At 43.4% G+C, this 24,876-nt stretch overlaps 1 protein-coding gene across 3 annotated transcripts; it reads left to right on the forward strand.

The window, feature by feature from the left end:
* Positions 1-5,315: 5,315 nt before the first annotated feature.
* LOC142971029 (actin nucleation-promoting factor WASL-like) lies at positions 5,316-23,030 on the forward strand. Of its 3 annotated transcripts, XM_076111612.1 has the most exons (11): positions 5,316-5,737; positions 11,107-11,241; positions 11,478-11,564; positions 12,244-12,340; positions 13,632-13,655; positions 16,928-17,111; positions 17,623-17,665; positions 18,599-18,752; positions 19,469-20,013; positions 20,106-20,211; positions 20,607-23,030. In XM_076111612.1, the coding sequence occupies exons 1-11, from the start codon at positions 5,633-5,635 to the stop codon at positions 20,666-20,668; spliced, it is 1,542 nt and encodes a 513-aa protein (XP_075967727.1). In that variant the 5' UTR covers positions 5,316-5,632; the 3' UTR covers positions 20,669-23,030. The 3 variants fall into 3 exon arrangements, with proteins under 3 accessions (XP_075967727.1, XP_075967728.1, XP_075967729.1); XM_076111613.1 differs by lacking the exon at positions 13,632-13,655; XM_076111614.1 differs by lacking the exons at positions 5,316-5,737; positions 11,107-11,241; positions 11,478-11,564; positions 12,244-12,340; positions 13,632-13,655 and adding an exon at positions 13,668-16,164.
* The last annotated feature ends 1,846 nt before the right edge of the window (positions 23,031-24,876 follow it).

Here is a 24,876-nt window from a genome sequence, read left to right on the forward strand (position 1 = left end):
AAGCTCGGGTGAAGCAGTCTGAAGAAGGGGGGAAGATGGTTTTAGGATCGCAGGAGTGGTAGGAGAATTGGTGGATATGTCGGTGTTACCGACAGGAGGGGTAAAGGTGTTTGGTGTCGCCAGGACAGATAATGAGAAAACAGGCCAGACAGCGATGGTTAGAGCAGAGAGGATACGCAGCAGCACGCAGCTTCTGTTCTTCTGTGTGACTGAAACCATCCTTTGCCGTGGCTGAAGACAGCAGAATAGAAAAGTATAAAATCCAAACAGTGCCAATCAAACTCGACTGTGCATATTCCAATAGGCTTATAATATGTACATATTTGTAGCCAATGTTGCTATAATGAAAATATAATGAAGCAAGCAATGTTTTCAAGATATTCAGATCACACTGTTGACTGAGTATAATGTACGCAAAGAAGACCTACAAGCTAATGCCCCAAAACTTTTGTTTCTACCTCATCATTTACCTTTAAATTAAATGCACAACCTAACTCTCTGAAGTCCTTTTCTCTTCATTCCAACAGCTCTCAGCAGTCTAGCATGATTTCACTCTCCCTGTCTTCCCAAACACAAAAGCTTGATATCCAGGATGTAAACTGGTCTCTATATCTATCCAAGCATTTCTAAATCAAGATGAGGCCACTTTGACAATCATAAACCACAACATACCAACTCAAAACTAGCCTACAGACAATGTAAAAAAAAAAATTAAAAAATAACAATACCTGGACATGCCTTCAGTGGACCCGTCTCACCATGAGATGTGTTGACTGGAGCACAGAGGGTGAGAGTGTCCTCACAAAAATGAGTCTGTCTGATATAGGGGAGGAGAGGCATGGTGGGCAGAGCTGGGTATGAGGATGCTCTCGTACACAGGCTTGTTTTGACCGCACGAGTCTGACTTGGAGCAGAGGAGGAAGGCACACCTGGGTGTGAGGTTATGGAGCATGCACTGTCCTCATAGTGAAGCGCACTGGGTGGGGCATTAGTATGGAGCTTAGATTGTTATTGCACTGGTGTTGATGCTAGTGGTTGTGTCGCGTCTGGACTTTCTCCGAAGAAAGTCCCCTCTGGCTTGAGGTCCGTCAACAAAATAGTCGAATAGATGGTTCAAATGTGTAATCAAAAGTTATTTATTTTATCAAAAGCAAAAACAGTTACATCCAGTTATCTTCATTTGTTACTCTTAGGTGGACATATCACAAGGCATCATTGTTGTCCCACACATTCATTAACTTTCTATTTGGCTTTGGCCTTAAGGCACATTTTTTTCACAGTAGTCACCTGGGTTGGGCTGAATAAATGATTACAACAATGGGGGCGATGAAGGCAAATGGGATTACTCGATAAACTGACTTTCATCCCTCGATATTTCCAAACAACATGCACGGTTGATGTCATCGTCTTTGGACTCATAGCACAGTAAAACAGATTAAATCCACGTGGTGGCTCATCAGATCCGTGACCACCTGTTTTGGTGCAATGTTTATTTCTGGCTGCCTTTTCTCGCCCATTAAGGAATCAAGCAAATGGAAGAAGTTGAAGATTGTAGTAATGGGATGATGGCAATTGCGTGGCATGTTAGCCTGGTTGGAAAAAATTGCATAATATGCCACATGCTATCAGCGAATTCTCCCCCATAGGAGACAGGAAGGTTTGACACCTAGGTGGCGAGAGAGGAGTTGTGGCTTTAATAACAGGCGTCTAACGTCTGACAAACACAGTGAAGTTTACAGACAAAAATAACCTCACATATAACTAATAATAGCATGTTTTACCTCCATGTTACGAGTAAATGTAAATCTGGGATTTATACATTGGGCTGTTTACCCTGTATGTGTTTATTTGTCCGGTCGGGGACATTTAATACCAAATGGTGGTGGTCATGTCACAGGTTAGTGGCACAGTGTGAACAGAAGCTGTTTTTAGGAGGGTGGTGTGTGTTTTACAAAAACAATGTGAGTGACTGAAAATATAACTTCCCCCCTGGTAAATGTTATCCTGAGAAATTGGTTTATTTTTATTTCTTAATGATAAGAAATCAAATCCTCTCCAGAAAGGATCAATGGAGCAATAGAGTATGACGATGGCGAAATGTAATTTTCAGGACCGGTTCTGATATTTCATACAAATTGCTCAAATATTAAAAAACCTTTCCTTCCTGCATGTTTCATACGGCGGGCATAAGGTACAACAGCACAAAAATAAAAGACCTGCATGAGCCCAGTTTAGATTAGATTAGATCAGAGCTAACAGTTTTGGTTAGCTCCAATGCAGTAGCTGTTGCTGCCCACTAAGCCTAGAAGGTTAGGCAACAAACCCTTTAATACCTTTTGTAAATCATGGATTAAAGCATGTTGGGACAAAACGAAAATCTTGATTCTTACCTCTTTTATTCTTCCTCTTCTCTTATCTCTTCTTGCATAGCTGGTCATCGTCAGACAGTACACCGTTTTTAAAGGAAGTCCTATAACTAAGTTCATGTCTACTGCTTTGCAGCTGCATGAGCTGCATGAGCTGCATTTGTTTTCCTCCCATCCATGACACTGCAACCTTCATTGTTTCCGACAGATTGGGCAGAAGCTCTTCCCCACATCACTCTCATCACATGGTTGCATGACGATGTATATGCAGGCAGCATTAGGCACAACAGCACGGGATGGTTATTGTGCTTTGGCCTACATGTTTGGCTAATGTAATTTGATAGAGTAACCAATGTGCTGAGTGCACTATCCAGCAGCGTCAGTGACGTAATATCTAGCATAATGCTGCCATCTTGTGGTTATTGTGTACAGATGGTGCACGTCTAGCTTTGGCAATAATTCCCAAACTTTTCTGACTTTATTTCTGTGAATCAGTATGTATGAATGTAATGTGTGTATGTATGCAAACCTCTTTCCTAATCACAAGGCAAAATGCCACACTTGCACTACCCCATACTTGCCTGTTTGAATATATTCCTGTTGAGTTGACCCCCATCGTGATGTTTCCAAAAGAAATGTTGTAGAACATGATGATGAGATGTGAAAAGGCCAACTTTATTAAATATTCATACAGAGGCCTAGGGGATGTCTTCCTCCAGAATTCAAAATATAATATTCATGTTGTCCTCTTACCTCCTTCTCTCATAACCTCAGTTTGCTTTGTGGAAAGTGGGTCAAATTAATGTTTCACAAGGGTGTAGCCCCAGAAGGTGCGTCTGCATAACCCCAAAAACACATACAGCATCAACAGCTAGATAATGCAGTATTCCATTCATTAAATACACATTCACATATATTAGAAACACATACAGGCACACTGAGACATACTGTACAGTCGCATGCACTGGAAAGACATCACTGCTAACGCTCACATCTTGACATTGCTCAGAAATGTCAGTTAGGTATCTTACACAAGCCACAGCATCTGTTTCGGAAATTTGGTTTTCATGCACTAGACTGAAAGCACACACTGCTTTTCTTCACCTTCCCTCACTCCCTTTTCCCGTTTTCTTTCTCCCACTCTTCTCTTTCTCATTCATTGCCCTTTTTGCATGTTTGTGCATGACGAGCACGTGTTCTCATAACTACTCATTCAGGATGAGTCATTTCTAACAATGCTTTACCTTGCTAAGCCCAGGCTAGGTGGAGTAGTGCAGAGTTTCACTCGGTGTTTCTCTGCCTGTCTGTCAGGTTTTTCAAGTTTGACAAGATTTCTGTTGAACGGCATGGAATTAGGTTAAACCAGGTGGAGTAGGTGTGAAAGAGCACGTATAGGACTCTTAACAGTAGGAAGTTATTAGTTTATCTATATGTCCACATTTCCCTCAGATATTAGTCTGCCCTTCACTGAAAAAATATAACCTCACTACCAGCTTTGCTTACAAAGTGATGTACTGGAATAAAGACATGCCTTTTCACTCTTAAATGTGTTGTCTGTCTTTTTAAAAGGCAATATATTGTGGTCTGGTATCCATATTACTCCTGACTGTACGGAGATAAAGGATGAACCAAATACGGATTGTGTTTTCATCATGAAAAGCTGAATTTGGTTAATGTGCAGTGTCATTCACGACAGGTTCTACTATTGACATTTGACTTCATGTCGTCATCTCCGTGAGCTCCACGGGAACTTCCTCTTCCCCATACTGACCTGGCAAGAGAGGAGAAATGGTCTGAGTTTCTGACACACTCTTATGAGACACGCATGCATGTTACAACAAACACACTCACACACACACACACACAGACTAAAAAACCCACACATGATCATGCACATATGTTTATGTTTACATGCAAAGAATCAGACTCAGTACCACCTTTATTGGCCACTTCTGGAGTGTATTTATCACAAGGGAATGTATTTTCTTTGAATCACCTCTCAAAGACGACCATCCTGCAAACAACACCCATTTATGAGCCTGACTGAGCATGTTGCATGAGTATTACAAACACCCTTCGGCACATTAGTAAAATATGTATGAGCCATCGTGTGTGTGCTGCCCTTGTTCAAGGCTACTCATAGTAGCCTCTAAGCGTGTCTGCTTGATGGTTGAGCGCTGTTTATTGTGAAGATTAAAATGTCTGATGCAAATAGGGCTCCTGAAAGTGGTGTTTCATTTTGTGGTCTCAAGTCAATTGACAAAAATTCTGGAGAAACACACTGAAGTGTACTCGTTGAAACATATGTTATACCCCAGAGGCATTGTATAGTAACTGGAGCAGTCTTAATCGTGCTTCACTTTTTTATAGCCTATTTATAGTTTCTTGCTGTGAAAGAAAGAGACCTGTGTAACATCCCAGAAGCGTTTCAGTTCAGGGGGCAAATTATTTCATGTCCCAGGGAATGCTTGTGGCCTGGGAAATCCTAGGGCCCGGATGACAGCTCTGTAGCTGAACCATGACCTCTCTGACATCAACATTAAAATAGAGCGTTATTATCATGAGAGGGAAATTACAATTTCCATGATTATTTTGTTCACACTTGTTCGGTATTCAACAATTCCTCTCACATTGAGTATTGTATGCCATTATCTTCACAACTTACACCTTATTTTTTATCTCCTCCCATTCTGCACTCGCACACATTCCTGCCATAAAAGCCACGAGCAGACAGGACCAAACCATCTCCACGGGGAGTGCCCTGAGAGTTGTGATTTTATTAAGCATTATTTCCTCACTCGAATTTTAAACAGAATATAGTTTCGTGTTGAATTTTCTTAAACAAAACAAAAGTCCCACCATTTGCCGTGCCAGAATGGGCTCTTGGTAATTATGTGGGACATAGCTGGGAAAGGTAAACCCCATTCCCAAATAGTGGACTCGTCCTAACACTGCCATGTTGGATGGAACTGACTCAGGGCTCTCTGGCGGACGGACTTCCCAGGAAACTTTTTGCCGTTTTCCGTCTTCGCTGAGTCGCTGCAGTTGTTTTACCTTATTTTAAAGAGGAGCGGGACGTAGCACCGCGTCCCTAAACGGCATACATTCCTCGGCACCCCAATATCCCTGGAGCTCCGGCACAAACCACCGGTGTGAGGGGGGTCGGAGCAAGGCCACGGATGACCGAGGAATTGTTTATGTATTTTTTTTTGTATCTCACACAACGAGTTACAGTCGGTGCACACTTAACACATTGATCCCTAATAATGAGTGGACATCCGTCGCAACGGCGACAAGCAAATCTCGGGTCGATACAACTGACACCGCAGGAAAATGAATGCCTTTTCAACCACCTTGGCAGGAAATGCATCGTAAGTTTTTTTTTTTTTTTCACCCAATCAAATTGTTGTATAATAGCTGAGAAAAAGAAAGCTAATAAAGCTAACCACCTTGTCTGTGTTTCTTGTCCCGAGACGGATGACGACGTTAGCTACGAGGTGTGTTTGTGGCCTTTAGTTTTAATGTTGTGATATCGCAGGTAACGTGTCCGTCTTCCCTGGGAACCACTTGAGACTTCTAGCTGAAGAGGGTGGTTTGTTTTGACAGTGACTGTGTCCGGCGTCCCGTTTTGGGACGGTGACATTTGGGCAACAGCAAGTTTTCATTACTGCCTCCGCCTGTGCGCCCTTAACTTAAAAGCTCGACACACCTGGAATCACCCAGGAAATCCTAAAAATCCCGCTGCTGCTGCATAGCCTGACTGCAATCAGCCTCGCGCTTGCAGAATTGAGTTAGCGGTTTTTTTGGGGGCTGTTAAACCCATCAGCGCAAAGTCATATTTTTTTTTATACTGGCATTACATAACATAGCTGGACCTTGGTTGTTTTGTGTGTTTTGTGTATCCTCCGTTTTGTGTATCCTCCGCGAGGAATGCGCCGTCCAGACAGCGCTGACTAACGTTAGCTATAAAGTCCCGCTAATGCCAGTCAACACAATCCGAGTGGAGGGGGTGTGGGCTGCGGGTACCGGTGTGACTGCAGTCGAGACCAGTAGTGCACTGTCACGACTCAAATGTTGTGAGATAGTCAGATATTACGTAACACGTGTAGCATCCTGCTGACTCATTTTTATGTTTTTGTGGAATATGGCATAGCCTGCTAGCCCCAGACCCAGCAGATTGTAGCCACATTTTAAGTAAAGACATTTGCAGCTGCATCAAGCACCATTACTCAGCATAGTTTAATGTCATGTTTCTTTTATATGTTTGCTTTATTATCTCGCAGGACAGGTTTTTCCCCCTTAAGCCTCATCCACTGGGTGACACATCTGCATATGAATAAACTACACACACAATTGGGGCAGATACAACTAATATTAACAGACAGCATCAGAACAAAGGACGTTTGCCTTCCAGAGTAGTTTTAATTTGCACTACTTAATATAAATTATGTCACCCAGTGTTATCAGGTGGAAAGACTGTTGCACATTCACCTGTTAAATAGCCTTCAGATATGACTTTGATTTGTTCTCAGGTCACTTCCCCATATTGATCACGCTTTCCTTTAATGTGCACTCTCAAGGTGGCGTGACAGAGAAATGGCTCCTCACCTCCTCATTCTATAGTGAACCAGTCATGAGCTTGTTTTTTTTTTGAGGTATCCGTGTTTGCTTTGGAAAGGCTACATTTCCTGTCCCCGTGACATGGGATGTCAGGCCTGTATGTGGTCACCACCTCCCGCTCTGCAGCAGGTTCCTGTGGCGTGTCTTCCCACACCTATGTGACCAGTTAAAAAAAAAAAAAAATCCAATGACGTCTTTCCTTTGGCATTCTGGCAATTGTGTCATTGGGCATGTGACGGAGAGACGTGGAATCGGGAACATTCCTCACAGTCCTACGCGCTCGTGTGTCCACACACATCCTTGCATGCAGAGAGAGTTTGGGAGAGAGGCGGACTGTGTGTCTTTATGTGTGAGAGAGAGTGGAAGAGGCGGACATTGTGCGTCTCCCCCAACAGCCTAATTAGAATGCCCACCAGTGATTTAGTGGCCGAGTGATCGCGCCTTACGTAATCTGTGTGTTCATTGTGCAGAAAATGTGAGAGTCACAATCACCTTCACTTTGTCTTTTTATTGTCTTCTTTCCGGGATGCACAGCCATTAGTTGGCTCAGTGCGGCTGAATTAGACTCGATTTATTCTAGCAGTAAAGGGCTTGTTGTGTGCTAGCTTGAAAAACTGATACAAAGGGGCAACTTTTTTGCACTACATTGCTTGATTTTGCAACAAATATGTGTGTGTGTGTGTATATATATATATATATATATATATATATATATATATATATATATATATATATATATATATATATATATATATATATACAGAGTACACACATTTATGGTCACCACGTTTGGCGTGACAGTTCAAGGTAGCAGGACCTATTCCTGTAAATGTGTAACTACTTGGATCATATTTTAGGAATTGCAAGTACTCCAACCTGTTTTTTGGCTTGTGTGAATAATGCAGTCACACACACACACACACATAAAGAAAGACTCACACAGGTACACAGACAGTGGTCTTACTCATTTGGTTTTACTCATTGGTATTCCTTCTGCTGTTTTGCCATCAGCAACACTGTCTGACTGGGCAAGAGGTGGAAGGGGTCCAATTCACACTGTGTGTGTGTGTGCGTGTGTGTGTGCAGACTGCCTGATCAGCACTCCTGTCCTACAGGAAGTCCCGTGGTCGGCCTCCTCTGGTGATTTGTGCTGGAGAAGTGCAACATGACTCCTCTTTTGCTTCACTTTACTCCCTTTCTCTCCTTCCTTTCTCCTTTTCATTCATCTTTCTCCTTCAGCGCTTCTTCAAGCCCGTTCTTCCTTCAATTTTTTACATCACTTCCCTCCTTCCTTACATGTACACTGTCCTTCTGTCCCACACTGCCTCTCTGCATCAACAACTTGTCCTGTCTTCTGTTTCTTCCCACTCTTTCTAATCTAATCAGAATAAAACTTCTTCAAGACTCACTACTCGGAGACAGAAATTGCAACACTCCTCATTTCACCATTACGTGTGATTACTACTAGCCAGGATGGCGTGTGTGGCTTGTATTGTTTTCACCTCTAGAGTGTGTGTGTGTGAGAGAGAGAGAGTGTGAGATCATGGTAAAGCATGGTCCTCATTGGAGCAGGAGCTACCACAGAAGCCGTTTTGAGTACTTTGCCAGGTGTTTCTATGTCTGTGTTTCTGTCCGCCCGTGGACAGATCTTGTCACTAGTTGAGATCAAGATGAAGGCTGTGTTTGAAGATGGGTGTGGTCCGAGTAAGGGGGGTAGGAAGTGGGGAAGGGGCCATTGCCCCCCCCCCCCCCACACACACACACACACACACACACACACAACGCCCCGTGGTCCAATTTGGCATCGAGGCTGGTGGGATCACATTGCAAGATGTGTCTCTAGCTTGTCTTGCTTTCACAAAATGTTGAGTGAACATTTTCTGTGCTGTATTTCTCACATCTAACGATTTATGTTGTCATCATTTAAAAAAAAAAAAAAAGATTACAACTTTACGACTACCACCCCTTAGGCAAATAGTTAATAATTATCTTTCAGAAACCTAAAGGAGTGTTTTCCACCTTCAAACACTTGAGAATTGTTCTCCGTAATGTTGTGTGGTGCCTACTAATCTCCTTGAAGATTTTATTGTGCTGTTCAGATGATGGGCGTCCTTATAGTAGCAGAGAGATGTAGAAACTGGAGGCGTTTGAGAACGAGAGAGAGAGAGAGAGAGAGAGAGAATGTGCAGGACTGTGTATGTAAGAGTGAGAGAGTGTTTTTCGATGGGTTCCGATGACGTCACAGACAGAGCTCCACTTCCTGCAGCCTTTGGCCCTGTCGGGAACAATCAGTGCTCCACGGGCGGATGAAAGCCCCGGGCCTCAGAGCCTGGACACCGTTACAGTCGCTGTTCAGAAGAAACCCCGTCACCAAAACTCTCTTCTTATTCTCCTGTTGATCCAAATCCACACGCTCCAGAGCTGTGATGCTGCTCTGAGAGTGAATGTTTGTATAAATATGGTTACGAATATCTTGGTACATCTATGATGGAGTTTGACACAGAGGTGCGGAGGAAAATAAAAAAAGTTGCGTGCTTTTCAGTTGTGGGATTTTATGGATGAAATCAATATCTTATATTGTGGGACACTGATTGGATGATGTGTTCTGCAGCGACATTCATACTGCGAGGTCTGATTTTCACACTATGACGTAACTGTCCCTCTGCATGCGCACCTGTTCCGTTACCTGTGTTGCCCGTGTTGTGAGCACGTTAATGTAAATATCAATATTAGGATAAGGACAGGAATTTCTCCTAATGTTACTGATGTTTGACTACAGCTGTACTGTTGCTGGCTTCAGTCTAAAAAACGAGCAAGATGAAAAGAAACAAAAGTGTGGAAGCAGAAAGATAACCACAGAACGATCCTCGCTGCTCTAGAAATGGATGTCTTGCTGTCATTTGTTGTTTTGTGGGCTCCGATGTTGTCTCGCAGTAATTCCTGGAGCCATTGAGTTCAAAAGGCCCCAAATATCAGCAGGCATTTCCCTTCTCGGTTCCGTCGCTTTCATCTGCGAGGTAATGACTGTGAACCGGGGCCCCTCTGTGTGAGAGACCCCCTGCAGCAACCTGTAAAACCAGTGAGAGGCTGATCTGGTCATGTGATCATGGATGTGTTTACGTGTGTGTGCTACAGGTGTGCTCTTCTCTGTGTGTGTGTGTGTGTGTGCAGTTTAGTCTCAGGCTTTGCTTTTTATACGTGGCATTGATGGACTCTCTTCTGTGGGGCAGAGCGACTTGACCCCCTTGAAAATGTGCTCTTGTTTGTCAATTTCGGCCTACGTTGTGAAAAACACTGACTCAAGCTCAGGCCTTTTAGCTGGAGAACATGTGTGAACAGCTGTATTTAGCTGACACCACAGACTCTCTGAGATTCTGGTCGGGACTCAAAGAACAATTCTTGTTCTGAAGCTATCTCTGCGTAAATGCGATGTCAACAACCCTGTTCAAACGGTGCCACTAAACTGCACCTTTATTGATCTCTTCATTGTTTCGTCTTATCCTTACTTATCTCACTGTGGCTGCAGCTGGAAAGCACACAGCATGTTGCCACCACTTCATTTGCTATAGTAGCAATGTTGTTGGGGGGGATGGCGAGTCCAGCAAGACATCGGGTTTGGAGGAATGTTATTACTATATAATACTATATACTATTGACATATATTGATGTCCAAGAGCCATTTTACTATTTTGATCATCCTAAAGATATTGGGCTTCACTCAACCAAGTTATGGGCTTGGAGAAAATGGCATTGAGGAGGCAGTGATCCCTAAATTAAGTTGAAATTGGAAAGAAGTCATGGTCACCTCTCGTCCCAACATTTTGGTGGTGTTTTTGAGCCTCGGTGGAGTAAGTGCTACTCTGTCCTGTACTGAAGCAGCAGTGCTGTATCTCCACCATCGCAGCTCACACATCGTGAGTTTTGCAAACATGAGCTTTACAGATTTAAACAGTTGATTAGTTCACAGAAACCTTGAAGAAACCCTGAAGTCCGTCATTTCATTACTATCGTCTGCTGTGCTGGCTTACAACCCCTGTGAGATGCATTAACATGGCTACAAATAGTATCAATTAAGCAACACAGGATAAACGTGACTCTCTCTCTCCCTCCCTCCATCCAGTCATTGTCTGCAGCAGTGGTCCAGGTGTTCACGTCAGATAGGAACTCCAGCTGGACCAAGAGATGCTGCGGGGTGGCCTGTCTGGTCAAAGACAACCCCCTGCGATCCTACTTCATCAGGGTCTTGGACATCAAGGTAAGTAAATAGAGAGCCGGGAGCAGTCCTGCACTTCACATCATTGTGGTTCCTCCCTGTAGACTCTGGCAGACGATGCTACTACCGCCATTTGATATTCATATTATATTTTTATAGCCACACAATTAAATCTGTGGGGACGTCTTTTCATTTAAGACCTCTAGCATTAAGCTGCTTGTTGTACTAACTGCTTCCTAATCCTTCATTCAACTTTGTGGTTTTCTTTTCCCCCACAGGATGGAAAGATGATGTTTGAACAGGAGCTGTACAACAACTTCAACAGCTACGTCCCCAAACCTTACTTCATCACATTTGCTGGAGACGTGAGTTTCCCTCGCTACAGCTTTCTCTTTTTTTTTTATTTACGATCCTCTGTTTTCTTCATCATCATCGTCATAGACGAGTACTTTTTTTATTGTTGTTATTCATTCAAGAAAGATGTAGCTGGAGAGGGAAGAGGAGGGGAACAGTATTATTTGAGATAATCTCAGTGTTTGCCGTCAGAGATCCGTCATTGAGTGTTACATTTGAGTCATCAATGAGTCTTTGAACCCAACCCTAATAAAGACCTGTGTAGATTTATGGAGATGATTTTGTGCAACCAAATAGTCTCCGAGCTTATATTCTTCTCCAAAAATCTAAATCCAGTAACCTATTAAAAAGCTGCCACGACGAGCACTTTGCCCACCAAAAGACGGTGTGTGTGTATTTGCATCATACGGCCTAAAACTAAATAGTGTGTAGAACTCCTAACTCTATGTGACATCTAAAGCACTTCTTGTGGAAAGACGTCTTTATTTGTGGGTCAAACATGTTATCTGGTGGGAACGGTGGCTCAGACTGCAGCAGACCATGAGGTATGTGGGGCAGCCGGTTGTGATGATAATAATAATAATGCTGGGAGTGTGTGCACATCATGGTTTTGAAATTCTGCATGGGAATTAGGTAGTTTAGGGAGGTCCTTGACAAGACATACATTGAGTTCTGTGTGTGTGTTTACAGACATGCCAAGTGGGTCTGAACTTCGCCAGTGAGGAGGAGACCAAGCGTTTCCATAACCATCTGGCGGAGCTAATGGGGAGAAGACAGAGGAAATCTGGTACCATCTTACCGCTGCTGCTCACTTGCCTACAAATCTACCCACTGACCTAACTCACTGGAAAAATGACATGTTTAGTAAATTCACATCTCGTGTTCAAAATAATCCCGCAAACCATGTTGACACAGGGATGTTACGTTCTGTAATGTCTGCTTCTGTGTTTGCTTTGGTTCGTGTGTCTTTAAGAGGTGAAATGATCTGTTATCTAATATCAGTGTGAGCACAAGATGCATTTAATTTCTAAACGTGTCATTTTGGACTCTGAACTTTCCCCATCTTCTTCTTCTGATCTCCTGCGATCTCTTTTCACTCCTTAGAACCTTTGATAACACACACATGGCCGTTTTCACAGTGTCATTACGCTGCTCAAATCACCAAAGTAAACAAAGATTTAACAATTTTTAACAATTCTATTAAAGATATTAATAGTCATCTGGGATGCTTCTCAGCGAATGTGCTGACTGGCCCGGGGGGGGGGGGCACTACAGTTTCATGTTCAATGATCAGCAGTGAGAAAGACTTCATCCCTCATGAGTGTACTATGTCCAGGTGGCAGAGCATGAATTGAACGAGGACGATTTCATTTACCGTTTTGCCCTTAAATATTTTAACTAAGATAAAACATTAGTAGTACTCAAGAAATGTATCGTTAGACTCCGAGACTGAGGCTTCAATTGCAAACGCATTGCAAAGCCGCTCGGACGCCGTCTTCAACTAATTAGTGGCACTCGGTCCTTAACTTTCATCCTCTTCTGCTTAAGACCGTCCGTCTTCCCTCTTCTGCGAGTCATCTCCTGACCCTTCAGTTGGATCATTCTGTCATCTTTCCCCCCCTCAGCCCTCTGCACAGGGGGCCTAATCTTATCTCCGAGGCTTCTTCTGATGGAAATCTCAATGTGTGTCGATGGCATTCCTGTTTTAGTATTCATATTCTTTATAGTACTAAATGAGAGAGAATGAGAGATGAGTGTACCGCTGCAGAGTTTAGTTTCTGCAGTGTTGAATTAATCTATGTATATAATGTCAGCTGCCGTATGTGTGTGTGTAAGAATGTCTGACTAACGTCTCCTAAACCAAACACTTTGCTTGGCGATCTTTCCAAATAACTCTCCGTTCTGCGCAGCACGTGCACAATCCCGCCGAGCCGCGCGCTAACAAATCGATGCCCTCTCTTCTCTATCTGTGTATATCTGTGCGCTGACGCACTTCCAACACACACTTCTCACTAACACAACCCACTGCTGCCCGCTAGATAAGATTGTAACGACTGCATTTGTCTGTGTGTTCACAGAGAAGAGACGCGACCCTCCGAATGGTATGTTTTCCACTGTTTCCTGTCGATTTAGCTTTCAGAAATACGCAGAAGACGTGCAAACCAGAGTCAGACCTGCGTCTGACGGCATTGGCAACATTTCTAATCATCTAAAATCAACAGCTGTCCAAAAACTACGTTTTCACATCAGCTGTGTCACATTTCCATACAACATACAAACTCTTAAGCAGGTGTGTTAAAAAGATTACGTTTTGCCTTCTCTTCGCAAAAAATTGTCATTCTAAAATTTCCGTTTGACTCCTAGACACGACCAAGCTTCCTATACATATCGCTTACACACTAATGCAGGATTGAGAACTTCTAGGAAATAACTGGAGTTGTTTAGGAATTTCGAGGGAAATAAAGCGCAAGCTCATAATACCGTCACGATACGATTACACGTGGAGTGGAGTCTTGATCCGTGAGCTGCATGCCCTTCATGGCCCGACCCTCGCTCAGTGCAGTCTGATGACTAAACATTTGTGGACATGCACACATTTGTTTGTGGACACCCGGCATAGTTTACACCGGAGGGAGCCAGCTTTGGACTGACAAACGGCATGATTGGATGCAGCTGGCTTATTGATATATCTGTGTGTGTGTGTGTGTGTGTGTGTGTGCGTGCACAGAAGACACAAATATGACACATTTTTGCGTTCAGCCGATGCTCCTATCCAGCGCCACTTAACGTCATTGGGCCTGTGGATGCTTAGTTTTGGGGCACATGTGGTCAGACGGCCATATATGACGTGTCGTACATGACGTAAGCCACCATGTAACTGCGAGCTACACGGTGAACCATTTTGGGGTTGGATTCAGAATTATTTTGGCTTTGTGTTGGTGTACTATGATGCAGTTCACTGGGAAGGAGAACAGGGACGAGCGTTCTCTAAAAGAGATGCGTTTCATTTACCTGCGCAGAAACGTTTCTACCAGTTTCTGTCTTGGATCTTGTGTTTTGAATTGCTTCCATTCCAGAGGAAGTCGTCCTTGTCTTCTCTCCGTCTCCATCTGTTCTCATTCTCACTTCCCATTACCGCATCAGAGCTCTGTTGCCGTCTGTCATCTCCAGCCTGGTTCTTGCTTTCCATCTGTTCTGCCCTTTTCTCCTGCTGCCCTTTCCAGCTCTTCCCTTCTCATCATTTGTCCCCTTCATCCCTCTTCTTCTCGTTGAATCTGTCTTCACCTCCTTTTCTCTCCTTCTCTGTCTGCCTTCTTCATGTTTCCTCCTCACCCTGCAGATTCATCATGTTTTAGAAACCCCCCGGAGATTAACGTGGGATTATGCGTGGATGGGTTTTAACAGTTACATAAAAAAAAAAATCCAACGCTAAACCCAGAATGATTTGCTGGGATTAGGTCCATGCGTGTGTTTTTGCAGAGAGAGGGAGGAGACGGTAGCGGAGGTGGGTGGAGAGATGTCCGCGGGGGAGCCAATCCCAGCAAGATAATCTGACGGCGCTCCCCGCTGTGATGGAAAGTCAACGGAAGAGAAAAATGATTGCAAAACAGATGCAAAGTATGCAGAGCTCGGGCAGACGGATAAAGCAGGGAAGCAGAAATCTGGTGAACAATTTGCACAGAAGAAAACTGTTGCTGTGATGGAAGGAATGTGTGAGCGACGGTAAACTTTGGCTGGCTGAGCGTCGGCTGTCTCGTCTCCCTTCTGGATGGCAGTGCTGGATGTCTGCCTTCACAGCTCAGACGGTATGCGCGTTAACCCCACCAGATGTCAGATGAGGACATTACTTCAGTAAACGCAGACTGTTGCGCCGTCACAAGTTGGCTTATTTTCCCGTGCTGGTGTTGTGGTCGTGCTTTTGGAAACCTTTGGGATCATCTTGGCTTTTTAGCGAAGGAGAAAACGGGAATCTGAAACCAGAGAACAAGGGGGGGGTCGTGCTTACAAAGTCGTATTGAAGTGTCTGGCCACGTTGGGGATGAGAACCTCCTGGATTCGGTACTTCCAACAGACAACATTTCTCTGTTGACTGAGAAAGAAAACCTCAGATCTCTTTGGCGCCAAAGAAGCAAGGCTGTATCTGAGCCGCAAATCTGCATTCAAAGCACTTGTTTGACCCAGGATCTCCCTTGGTGTCTCCATCTGAGCTTGTTCTCGCAGCTGCAATGATGATGTTCTGCACCACCTTCCTGTCTGCTCCCTCTGAGGAACTTAATTCTGAAGGTAACGTTGGAGGAGGAGGAGGAGGAGGAGCAGCAGCAGGGGGTGGAGGTCTGAGCCCCGGGAGTTGCCTGTCCTCATTACACTGCCTGGTCCTCCCTCAGGACGAACTGTACCCGTCTCTCTCCGACCCGACCAACCGGCTCTCCGCGTCCCCCGAAAAGAGAGCTCACGACTTTGTCGGCGAAATGCTTCTCGGTGTCGGTATGAGCGCCTGCGAAGCGAGAGGAGGCGGGTGTATTTGGGACCGGGTGAGAAGGCGACGCAGCCGTTCGGCCTCGCCTTCGCCCAGCAAAACACCCAAAACACCCGGTAGTGAGAGCGCCAAAGGTATGTGCTGCCGCTGAGGCACCGGTACCGCCCGCTGTTGATCAGAAATCCACGTTGTCTGGCTGCACGTGTATGTTGGAGTTACTCTTGCTTGGACCTTTTTCCCCCTCAGACATCATTTTGTTTTGTCTTGTTTGCTAACTCATTGTTATTTCTGCCTGTCGAGGCCTGATTGAGATTAACATCTCAATGAGGGCCTGGTTATATAACGGTTAAAGTAAATAAAAGGAAATGCGTTTACATGGAGGACAATTTGGATGATTAATTGAGACTCGCCAAACTGACAGAACCAGTTTGACAATAGGTTTAACCATTCGGTGCCTGAAAGACACTTGTTTGGTATCAGTCTGTTATTTAGTTCAAATAACCCGAAGTAATGAGATGATGCTATAATCCCACATATTCCCTCTTCACACCCACTAACCCAGATCAAGAAGCGAGACCTCTCTGTGCCAAACAGTCTGTAACAGCTGTTAAATAATGACTTACATAACTGATACAATACTGCTGACCCTGAAAAACCCCCACGCTTGGTTGTCAACATTCATGAAGTTTTAAACAATTGCCGGAGTTATCATTTGTAGCCATTTATTGTAAAGACGGTATACGTGTTATTTAAAAAGCACTCTTAGTCGTTAGGCTCTCGTGGGGAAAACCAAACTACAAGTTTGTGTCTATATATTTCCTCATCCATGCATTCCGGTGCTGTGTTGTCATACAAACCGTAACGTCGTCGTCTCTTGTCATTTTTTTTTTTTTAAAGGCCCGACGTTGCCCATGGCTACTATCGACATCAAAAACCCGGAGATCAGCAATGCTCCACGTTTCCACAACAACTCTCAGGTGATCAACATTGTGCACTCGTCCTTCCACAAGAGGGAGAAAAAGGGCAAGGCGAAGAAGAAGAGGCTCACCAAGGCAGACATCGGCACACCGAGCAACTTCCAGTGAGTCGGCACCGGCCTCTAGTAGGGTGGGGTTCAAATCAGGTGGCGCTACACAAACTGATATGACCATAACTCAGAGTTCATCCCTTATTAAAGCCCTTATACTGCCAGTCAGGATTAGTGTACATGCTCATGTGATTCCATGCAGAACAAGATACAGATTAAACATTTGTGTATACGCACCTCCAGTAGAAGGCCATGTGACCGCAGGTCTTTAAAGGTTATTGTAGACATTTCCAATACGACATGTTGGCCCAGAATCCCTCTCGTCCATATAAGGACTGGTGAATCAGGCCACGGTATTAATCCAGGCCGTCTTTATTGAGAATCTAATCCGACAGAATGTGTCGTGTGATCGGTAATGCAGGAAAATCTGTGCTGTGCTTTCAGGGAACGGTCAGCGGCAGCTCTCACAGTCTGTTATGAGATACTGCAGGTTACAAACGGGCTATCTGGGTAAAATGTACTCCTCATTTGATCTCACATGCTCTCTCTCTCTCTTCTCTCACAGGCACGTTGGGCATGTAGGATGGGATCCAAATACAGGTTTTGATGTAAGTGCAATAGAAGAATGCAACGTTAATGCTTGTTAATACGTCTCTCTGCACACGTTGGAGTATGTCACCTCGAGATATTCTTAAAATTTAGCACCTAGTTTATCTGTTAGTCAGTCACACATTCCTCTTCTAGAAAGATTTATTTCAAAATATTAAGCGGAGCTGCGAGCCCAAGTCATCAGGACCGTTGCACAAGGAGATTCTGGAAGGAAGAGAATCAACTCTCATTTGCATAATCCATGGACTCCTTCCCAAAAAAAAAAGCATCATCGGTAATTATGATGGACTCTGGCTGATTAGTATGAGATCATGCAGGTCAGAGGACTTACTCTGTCGGCTAATGAAAAAGATGAAATTCAGATGATTTTGCTTTCATAAGTTAATGCTTTCAAGGACTTATTTGAGTGGATGACGTCAGAATAAAGTTCGCTCGCCTCTCAAATCCTCAGGCTTCAAACTGGAGCACAAATAAGTGGATTCACAAATGAGCTCGGGATGTATTTTATAGTCTTACCAGATAATATTTGCTTTCCTCACTCCATAGATGCAGATAAAGCACCCACTTGTTTAAGTGATAACCCACCAAAAAGTAGTAAACATTTCACTGTTTTCCCCCTCTGTGTCTGCCTGTAAGTGTTACCCCACACCACCAGGTGGCAGTATAATCACTGATATTTTGGTCTCATTTTGAGCCATCTTCATATCTGAGAGTCCTCACAAGGGAGAGTGTAAAAACAGTTACTTCTCACATACTTAACTCCTGCCACGTCACATAATGTGTTACTGAGCTGCAAAGCTCTTGAATATCACCAGTGAGACAGAATGATCCGTTATATATCCTTTAGTTTATTTAATTAGACTCTTTTGTGCTGATTTCTGTACAATAAACTTGAGCCACAGAGTGAAGTTCTCCTGTTTTTCTTTCTTCAGTTGAACAACTTGGACCCCGAGCTGAAGCATCTGTTTGATATGTGTGGCATCTCTGAGGCTCAGCTGAAAGACAAGGAGACCTCGAAGGTCATCTACGACTTCATCGAGAAGAAAGGAGGCGTAGAAGCTGTCAAAAACGAGCTACGGAGACAAGGTAAGGCCGACGCACCGTCTGGAATACCCTAAAAAAAAAAAAAAGAAGTTTACTGCCATAGAAGCAATAAGGAATTGAAGGAATTACCAGATTCTTTTCTTTGGACAAAAAACATTATTCTAAAGGGAAATTAAAAAAGGTAACGTCCCACACGTCCACAGTAAACTTCACTATAATGTGATATGCATTTCAAAGGGTGACTGTCAGTTTAACTGGTGTGGTGGTTTTATCCCCAGGTCCGCCCAGGTGGATTGGTAGGTTTCTGTGCATGATCTGTGCACGGCAAGTTGAACTGTAATTAACAATTCAATGATAGCGAGTGAGGGTTTTTTTCCTGTTTCTGAAGTGAGTTGAGTGTTTGCTCTGTTACACTTGTTTGTATTTGAGTTTTTCTTTTTGTCATTGGCTGACATCATGTCGACGTCTGGAGACACTAAAAAACTTCCAATAGTGAGCTCCTCATGAGTTACATGGGGGAAGGCTGCCCCCAGTGGTTTGATTGTATAACTGCATGATGCATTGACACGAGCAAGAATTGGGCAACTGATTTTTGACAGACGTGCTGTGAAATAGATTTTTGACAGATATGCCGTTTTTTATTTTTTTTTTTGACAAAATGTGAAAAATACATGAAATCTGCAGTGTGAACTCTGAAGTGATGATTACAACTTTGCTCCTTTTTAACTTCTTTTTTTTTTTTTTCTCTCTCTCTCCAGCTCCTCCGCCCCCTCCGTGCAGAGGCGGCCCCCCTCCTCCGCCCCCGCACCACAGCTCAGCCCCACCTCCCCCACCTCCCCCCCCTCCAGCCCGGGGGCGAGGTGCCCCGCCACCTCCTCCCCCCTCCAGAGCTCCCATCTCTGCACCCCCTCCTCCCCCTCCATCCCGACCGGGCATGTCCGCTCCACCGCCTCCCCCGCCCAGCCGGGGCTCTCTCCCGCCTCCCCCTCCGCCAGCCCATGCCTCAATTTCGGCGGGGCCTCCCCCGCCGCCTCCTCCTCCCTCATCCTCCGCTCCGTCCAGTACCGGAGCGCCGCCTCCCCCCCCTCCGCCGCCGCCGCCTCCCGTCCCTCCGCCCCCTGCCCCTATGCTGCCCACGGAGGCTAACGGCGGGGACAGCGGTGTGCCCAAGTCGGCACTGCTGAATCAGATCAGAGAAGGCACCCAGCTGAAGAAGGTGGATGCTAAAGAGAGGCCGGGATCCACCAACACCGGCCGAGACGCACTTCTGGACCAAATCCGACAAGGAACCAAACTCAAAGTGGTCAGTAAACATGCGTCACACGCGACACGCCTCTCAATCAAACATGCATTTGTCTTAATCCTGTGCTTTAACGCGTGCTGTCTTCTTTACAGAGGGATGACACAGATTCAGTCCCTTCCACCCCGGCCCTCTCGGCAGGCATCGTGGGGGCGCTGATGGAGGTGATGCAGAAACGGAGCAAGGCCATTCACTCTTCAGGTACACAGAAACAGTCACCAGTTGCTTGACACCGGTCGCTGGCACTCAGACTATGCATCATTGACTGCATGTCAGATGACGCACTGTCGCCAGAATATACATTAGACTTTCACCACTTCCTCTTCAGTCGTGAACAACCTCATAGTTCCTTTTTTTCTATTTTGAGACAGTGGAGGAAACTTTTCTTCCCTTGATTCAGAGAAAGTGAAGGTTTACTGTTAAACAGACAGAAAAATATATACAAACTTTATCTGGAAAAAGAAGTGCTTTGGAAAATGCCAGTTTGGTTTCTAATAGGATAATTCATTCAGTGAATTTTATTATTTCATTGTATAAGAACATCACTTCAGCTGTTTTCGGTATTCTTCTTGTGAACGTCTTCTTCTCTTCCACAGATGAGGACGATGACGATGACGATGATGAGGACTTTGAAGATGATGATGAATGGGAGGACTAGCGATATATATATTTTTTTCTTTTTTTTTTCTCTCCTCTCCAACCCGTGGATGATTATGACACTAAAATAACTCTTGTCTTTCCATAAAGAAATATTTAATTTCAAAATTCTAAATGGAAATGTTCTATCAATTTGCTGTATATTTTTGTTGCCTTTATGCTTTTTTTTTTTTTATTATTAATCTGTGCAATACCTCATTTAATCTGTAAATGTTTGTCATTCTTAGGCTTTTTCTTTATCTCTCCGTCACGTCTGTCTCCACTCTGTCGCCTCCATCTCGTCTCTTGATGGCAATATGTCTCATTTTAACTGTGTTCGGCCTTTTCCATCTCTCTGCATCTCTTTCTCCTCCTCCCACATTCCCAACCTCGCCTCCATCTGTTACTCAGCCATCTTTCACATCTGCTGCCTCTTATCATGTTACCGCATGTTCCCTTCCTGTCACTCTCCCGTGTTCCCATTCCCCAGATTAACACAATAATTTCACATCAAATTGTCTCTTGAACCTTAGAGTTAAATGTTTTTTGTTTTTTGTTTTTTTTGGTCAGTGATTGAAGGGGAAGGGCTTAGTCGCCACAAATCCTTCATCAATCATGTCTTCATTGTTTGTCAGGAGAAAAAAAAAAAAGAACTATTTTCATACCCTATTGCTCTCTAGTTTATTTTTACTTATTCAAATGAACCTAGTTTAGCACTCATATTTTCTTAAAACTGAGAAGAAGAAAAATGCTCTTTTTTGGAATATTCAGCTTTGTTTGCTGTCGACTGTAAATTTGCTCCAGAGTTTGAGTCTTGTTATATTTTTGCACAGATTGAAAGAGGAGACTCGCTGCATGAATACAGTACATTTTCAGGTCTGTATCATTATGGAACATGCATATGCTTTAAGTAATGAGGCACTTGGACATTAAGCATTTTTAAACCGTTAACCCACCACACTACATACAGTACGCGCAAGGAGGTAGCCCACAGTTTTATGGCTGGCTATCTCTTGTGAATTTTATTTCTTTATTTTTTTGGTCACTATCTCACTTCAGATTCCGTTGAAATTTATTTTAATCTTTTTTTTTTACAATAGCAAGCAGAGTATTAATAAATGTCTGTCTGTTGGAATCAGGTCATTCATCATGTTAAGCTTAAGTAATAAAGACATTTTAGTTGCTTATAATGGGTCTATATGCTAAGTTGCTGTATAGAGACAGCGGGGATAAAGTAGTATTTGTCCTGTTGTAGACACTAAGTGCTGACAGTTTAGGGAGAAACACTAGAGTCATGGCATCATTCAAACAAGTATCCACATGTTCTTGACTAACTAGTAAATCATGAGGTGTAATATAGGAATAGTTCAAATGACTCGGTGGTCAATTATTCTCTACAAAGACCAAATGGTCAGATGTCTTCTATTTAAAGGTGGATTTTTCACACGGGACAAGGCTTTAAATGCCAAATTGTTCCATCAATGTCAAAAAGGATTTTAAAAATCTGCTTCTTTTTGACAAAAACACAGCTGCAATGGCATGACTTGTCCTGGTGTGGTTAAAGTCTGACTCAAAAGTACAAGTAACCTATTAGGAACTGTTATTTCCGCAGTTATTGCGACTCTGTACTTATGTATTGCTCGCTAACCAACGAGGCGCTAATGCAGCCACAAGTGACAATTGTGGGGAGAAATGCTATAACCATACTGTAACAGTAGCACAAATGGAGATATATCTGTCTACGGTTAGCTAGCATTAGCCAGCATATGCTAACTGGTCATACCAGGCCGAAAACAGCTGCAGCAGCAAAACCCCCGAGTGTATTGAATTTAAAGCAAGACTGCATTTTATTGCTAATGAATTCTACTTTAAATTTGTACGGGGTACTTTTCAAAAGTCTCACTTTAACTCCAGAGCCGGTTAACTGCTAACCCCGTTTTCCTTTGAGCGTCAAACATACAGCTTGGCCTTCCAGGTTTTCTCAACGGCTGCCATGTTAGCATTTTGCACAGGCTAACGAGTAGCATGCTAACATTGCTATCATGTTTTGGCTTATAGGAGAGCTGATGCCGAAACGTCTTACCCTCAGTGTAACAAATATCCAGAAGAAATGACATCAAAATGTTTTTTTTTGTTTTTTTTCCATTGTTTGCAGAAGAGGAATGTTTAAATTCTGTCTATTAGAGACAAATTGCCACTTTTTTGATGTAAGAACTGACCTCTTGTCAAATGTCAAGATACTTTTTTGGGGGAAACCTTGCCATGTTTTCGCTGATGTTAGCTTCTGTAGGTGACTCGGTAAATAAGGACGCCAGGCCTTCTCAATGAGGCTTGAGAAATCATGAACTCTTACATTGTACACTCCAATAAAAGGTTGATATTTACATATGTTGGTTTTTGGGCTTCCTTTACCTTCACAGCCTGTTTTTTTTAATGGATTTTTCTTCCCAAGGCTTTTATGGTTTAGAAGTTAAACTTTTTATGGTTTAAGTTGATTTAAGTTTGTAGATTTGACCTTTAAAGGAGAAAAAGAGACCCAATACTTAATGCACAGGCTTTGTTGCACTTGTGTAAGAGAGCACAATCATGTCTGTCAGGTTTGTAATTTCAGTATGTGCATCTGTTTGTCCATATGTGTGTGTTTGTGTGTGATGAAAACAGGCCTCATCACCTGCGATATACAGCCAGACAGGAAGTTGGACAGATCTGGGAACAGCTGAGCAGAGGATTATCACACCCTTTACTGCTACCATTTCACCCACTGAGCCAAGTAGAAAGGAAAACTAGGTGAGTTAGGACAAAGCATACGTTCGGCTTGTAATTTCCAGTTCACCCGGTACACGTTGTGTCATGTAACCGACCTGATTTCGGTTCCCAACGAAGAGAATTTCAGTTTCTCCGTGGGAATATTTGCAGACCCGAGATGAGATGAGAGCATCCTCCAGGAAATTAACCTTTCAACAATAGTTTTAGAAGCCTCTACAAGAACTGACCCTGTTATTTAGTGTGACCATCACAATAACCACAACAATTCCATGCCTCCACCATTTATTTTTAGTGTACGGTCCACATCAGCTGACACCGCACCCTGTATTCTCTGTGCTGCAGAGTTTATGAGAGGGATTAGAGCAGGTATGACACTTTCCACTTGTGTGGCTGCTTGCTTCCATAGAGATCCCGATCAACACAAACAGTATGCACATAAACAAAGGCATTAATAGAAGCGATGCGCTGTTTGTCTTTTGATCGTCGATCTTTAAACTCATTGTTTACTTATCGGCTGATGAAACTTGTTGAAGCGCATTTGTATTACTAATACTCCGGCACCTGTAATGTAAAGTTCCTTCTTTTGGACTCTAAATGTCTGTTGCATATAGAAACCATAAATAATTGTATACATTTTACAAAAATGATTGTTGCTGTTAAAATTCAGCCAGATGTCCTGAAGCCAAATAGAATATTAGGTAAATTATTGGTGAAATTGCCCTTTAATGCACTTGAAGCTAGGTTTTGCATTTTAGGATTTATAGGAAAGGATAGTCAGCTTAATATTAGCACAGCGGAATAGATTGTAAATCGGCAACAATGCATACATCCGTTGGGGAGGAATGCAAATGTCAAAGGGCGTGAGTGCTGTGACTGAGAAGCTAGAGGCTTTTCTCTAAGTCAGTGTTAAAGGAATACATGTTACCGTGTGTACCTAACAGTTTGTTTTGTGGTTAACATACATTAAAACCATTAAAACCTCTGTCCATCCTGTGAGGATAGTGCAGAGACCGCATTTACAAGCAGGAAGTCCTTCCATATTATGGAAGGATCCCATATTGACAGTTTGACAGATATGACAAAGTGCTGTGCTTGAATAGAGGAAGCTTTATTCTTAGGACACTTAGTCTAAGGAATGAATTATGCATACTGAGCCTATTTACTTTGCAAGGCTATTTAGTGTACTGCTTTTGGGGGGGGAAGGGTGCACTGCATATGGAGATGAACTCAGCTCTGTCTTGTTTAAGGTTGGATTTTCTTCTAAATACTCTTATCAATCAATATACCATCTCATATCCTCAACAGTACTGCCCACCATTTTCCTGTGCATACCACAGCTTTTAGACTAATGGACTTAATTAATGGAATGCCTTTGAAGCGAGACATCGCTCTAAAAGGGTCTGGAAATTATGTAATTAGTAGTTTTCTCAGTTGCCACCCTTGAGCCCCTGACCGTGTTGTCTT

The sequence above is a fragment of the Anarhichas minor genome, unplaced genomic scaffold (assembly GCF_050575085.1).
Source record: "Anarhichas minor isolate MPS153535 unplaced genomic scaffold, ASM5057508v1 ptg000045l, whole genome shotgun sequence".
Taxonomy (NCBI): domain Eukaryota; kingdom Metazoa; phylum Chordata; class Actinopteri; order Perciformes; family Anarhichadidae; genus Anarhichas; species Anarhichas minor.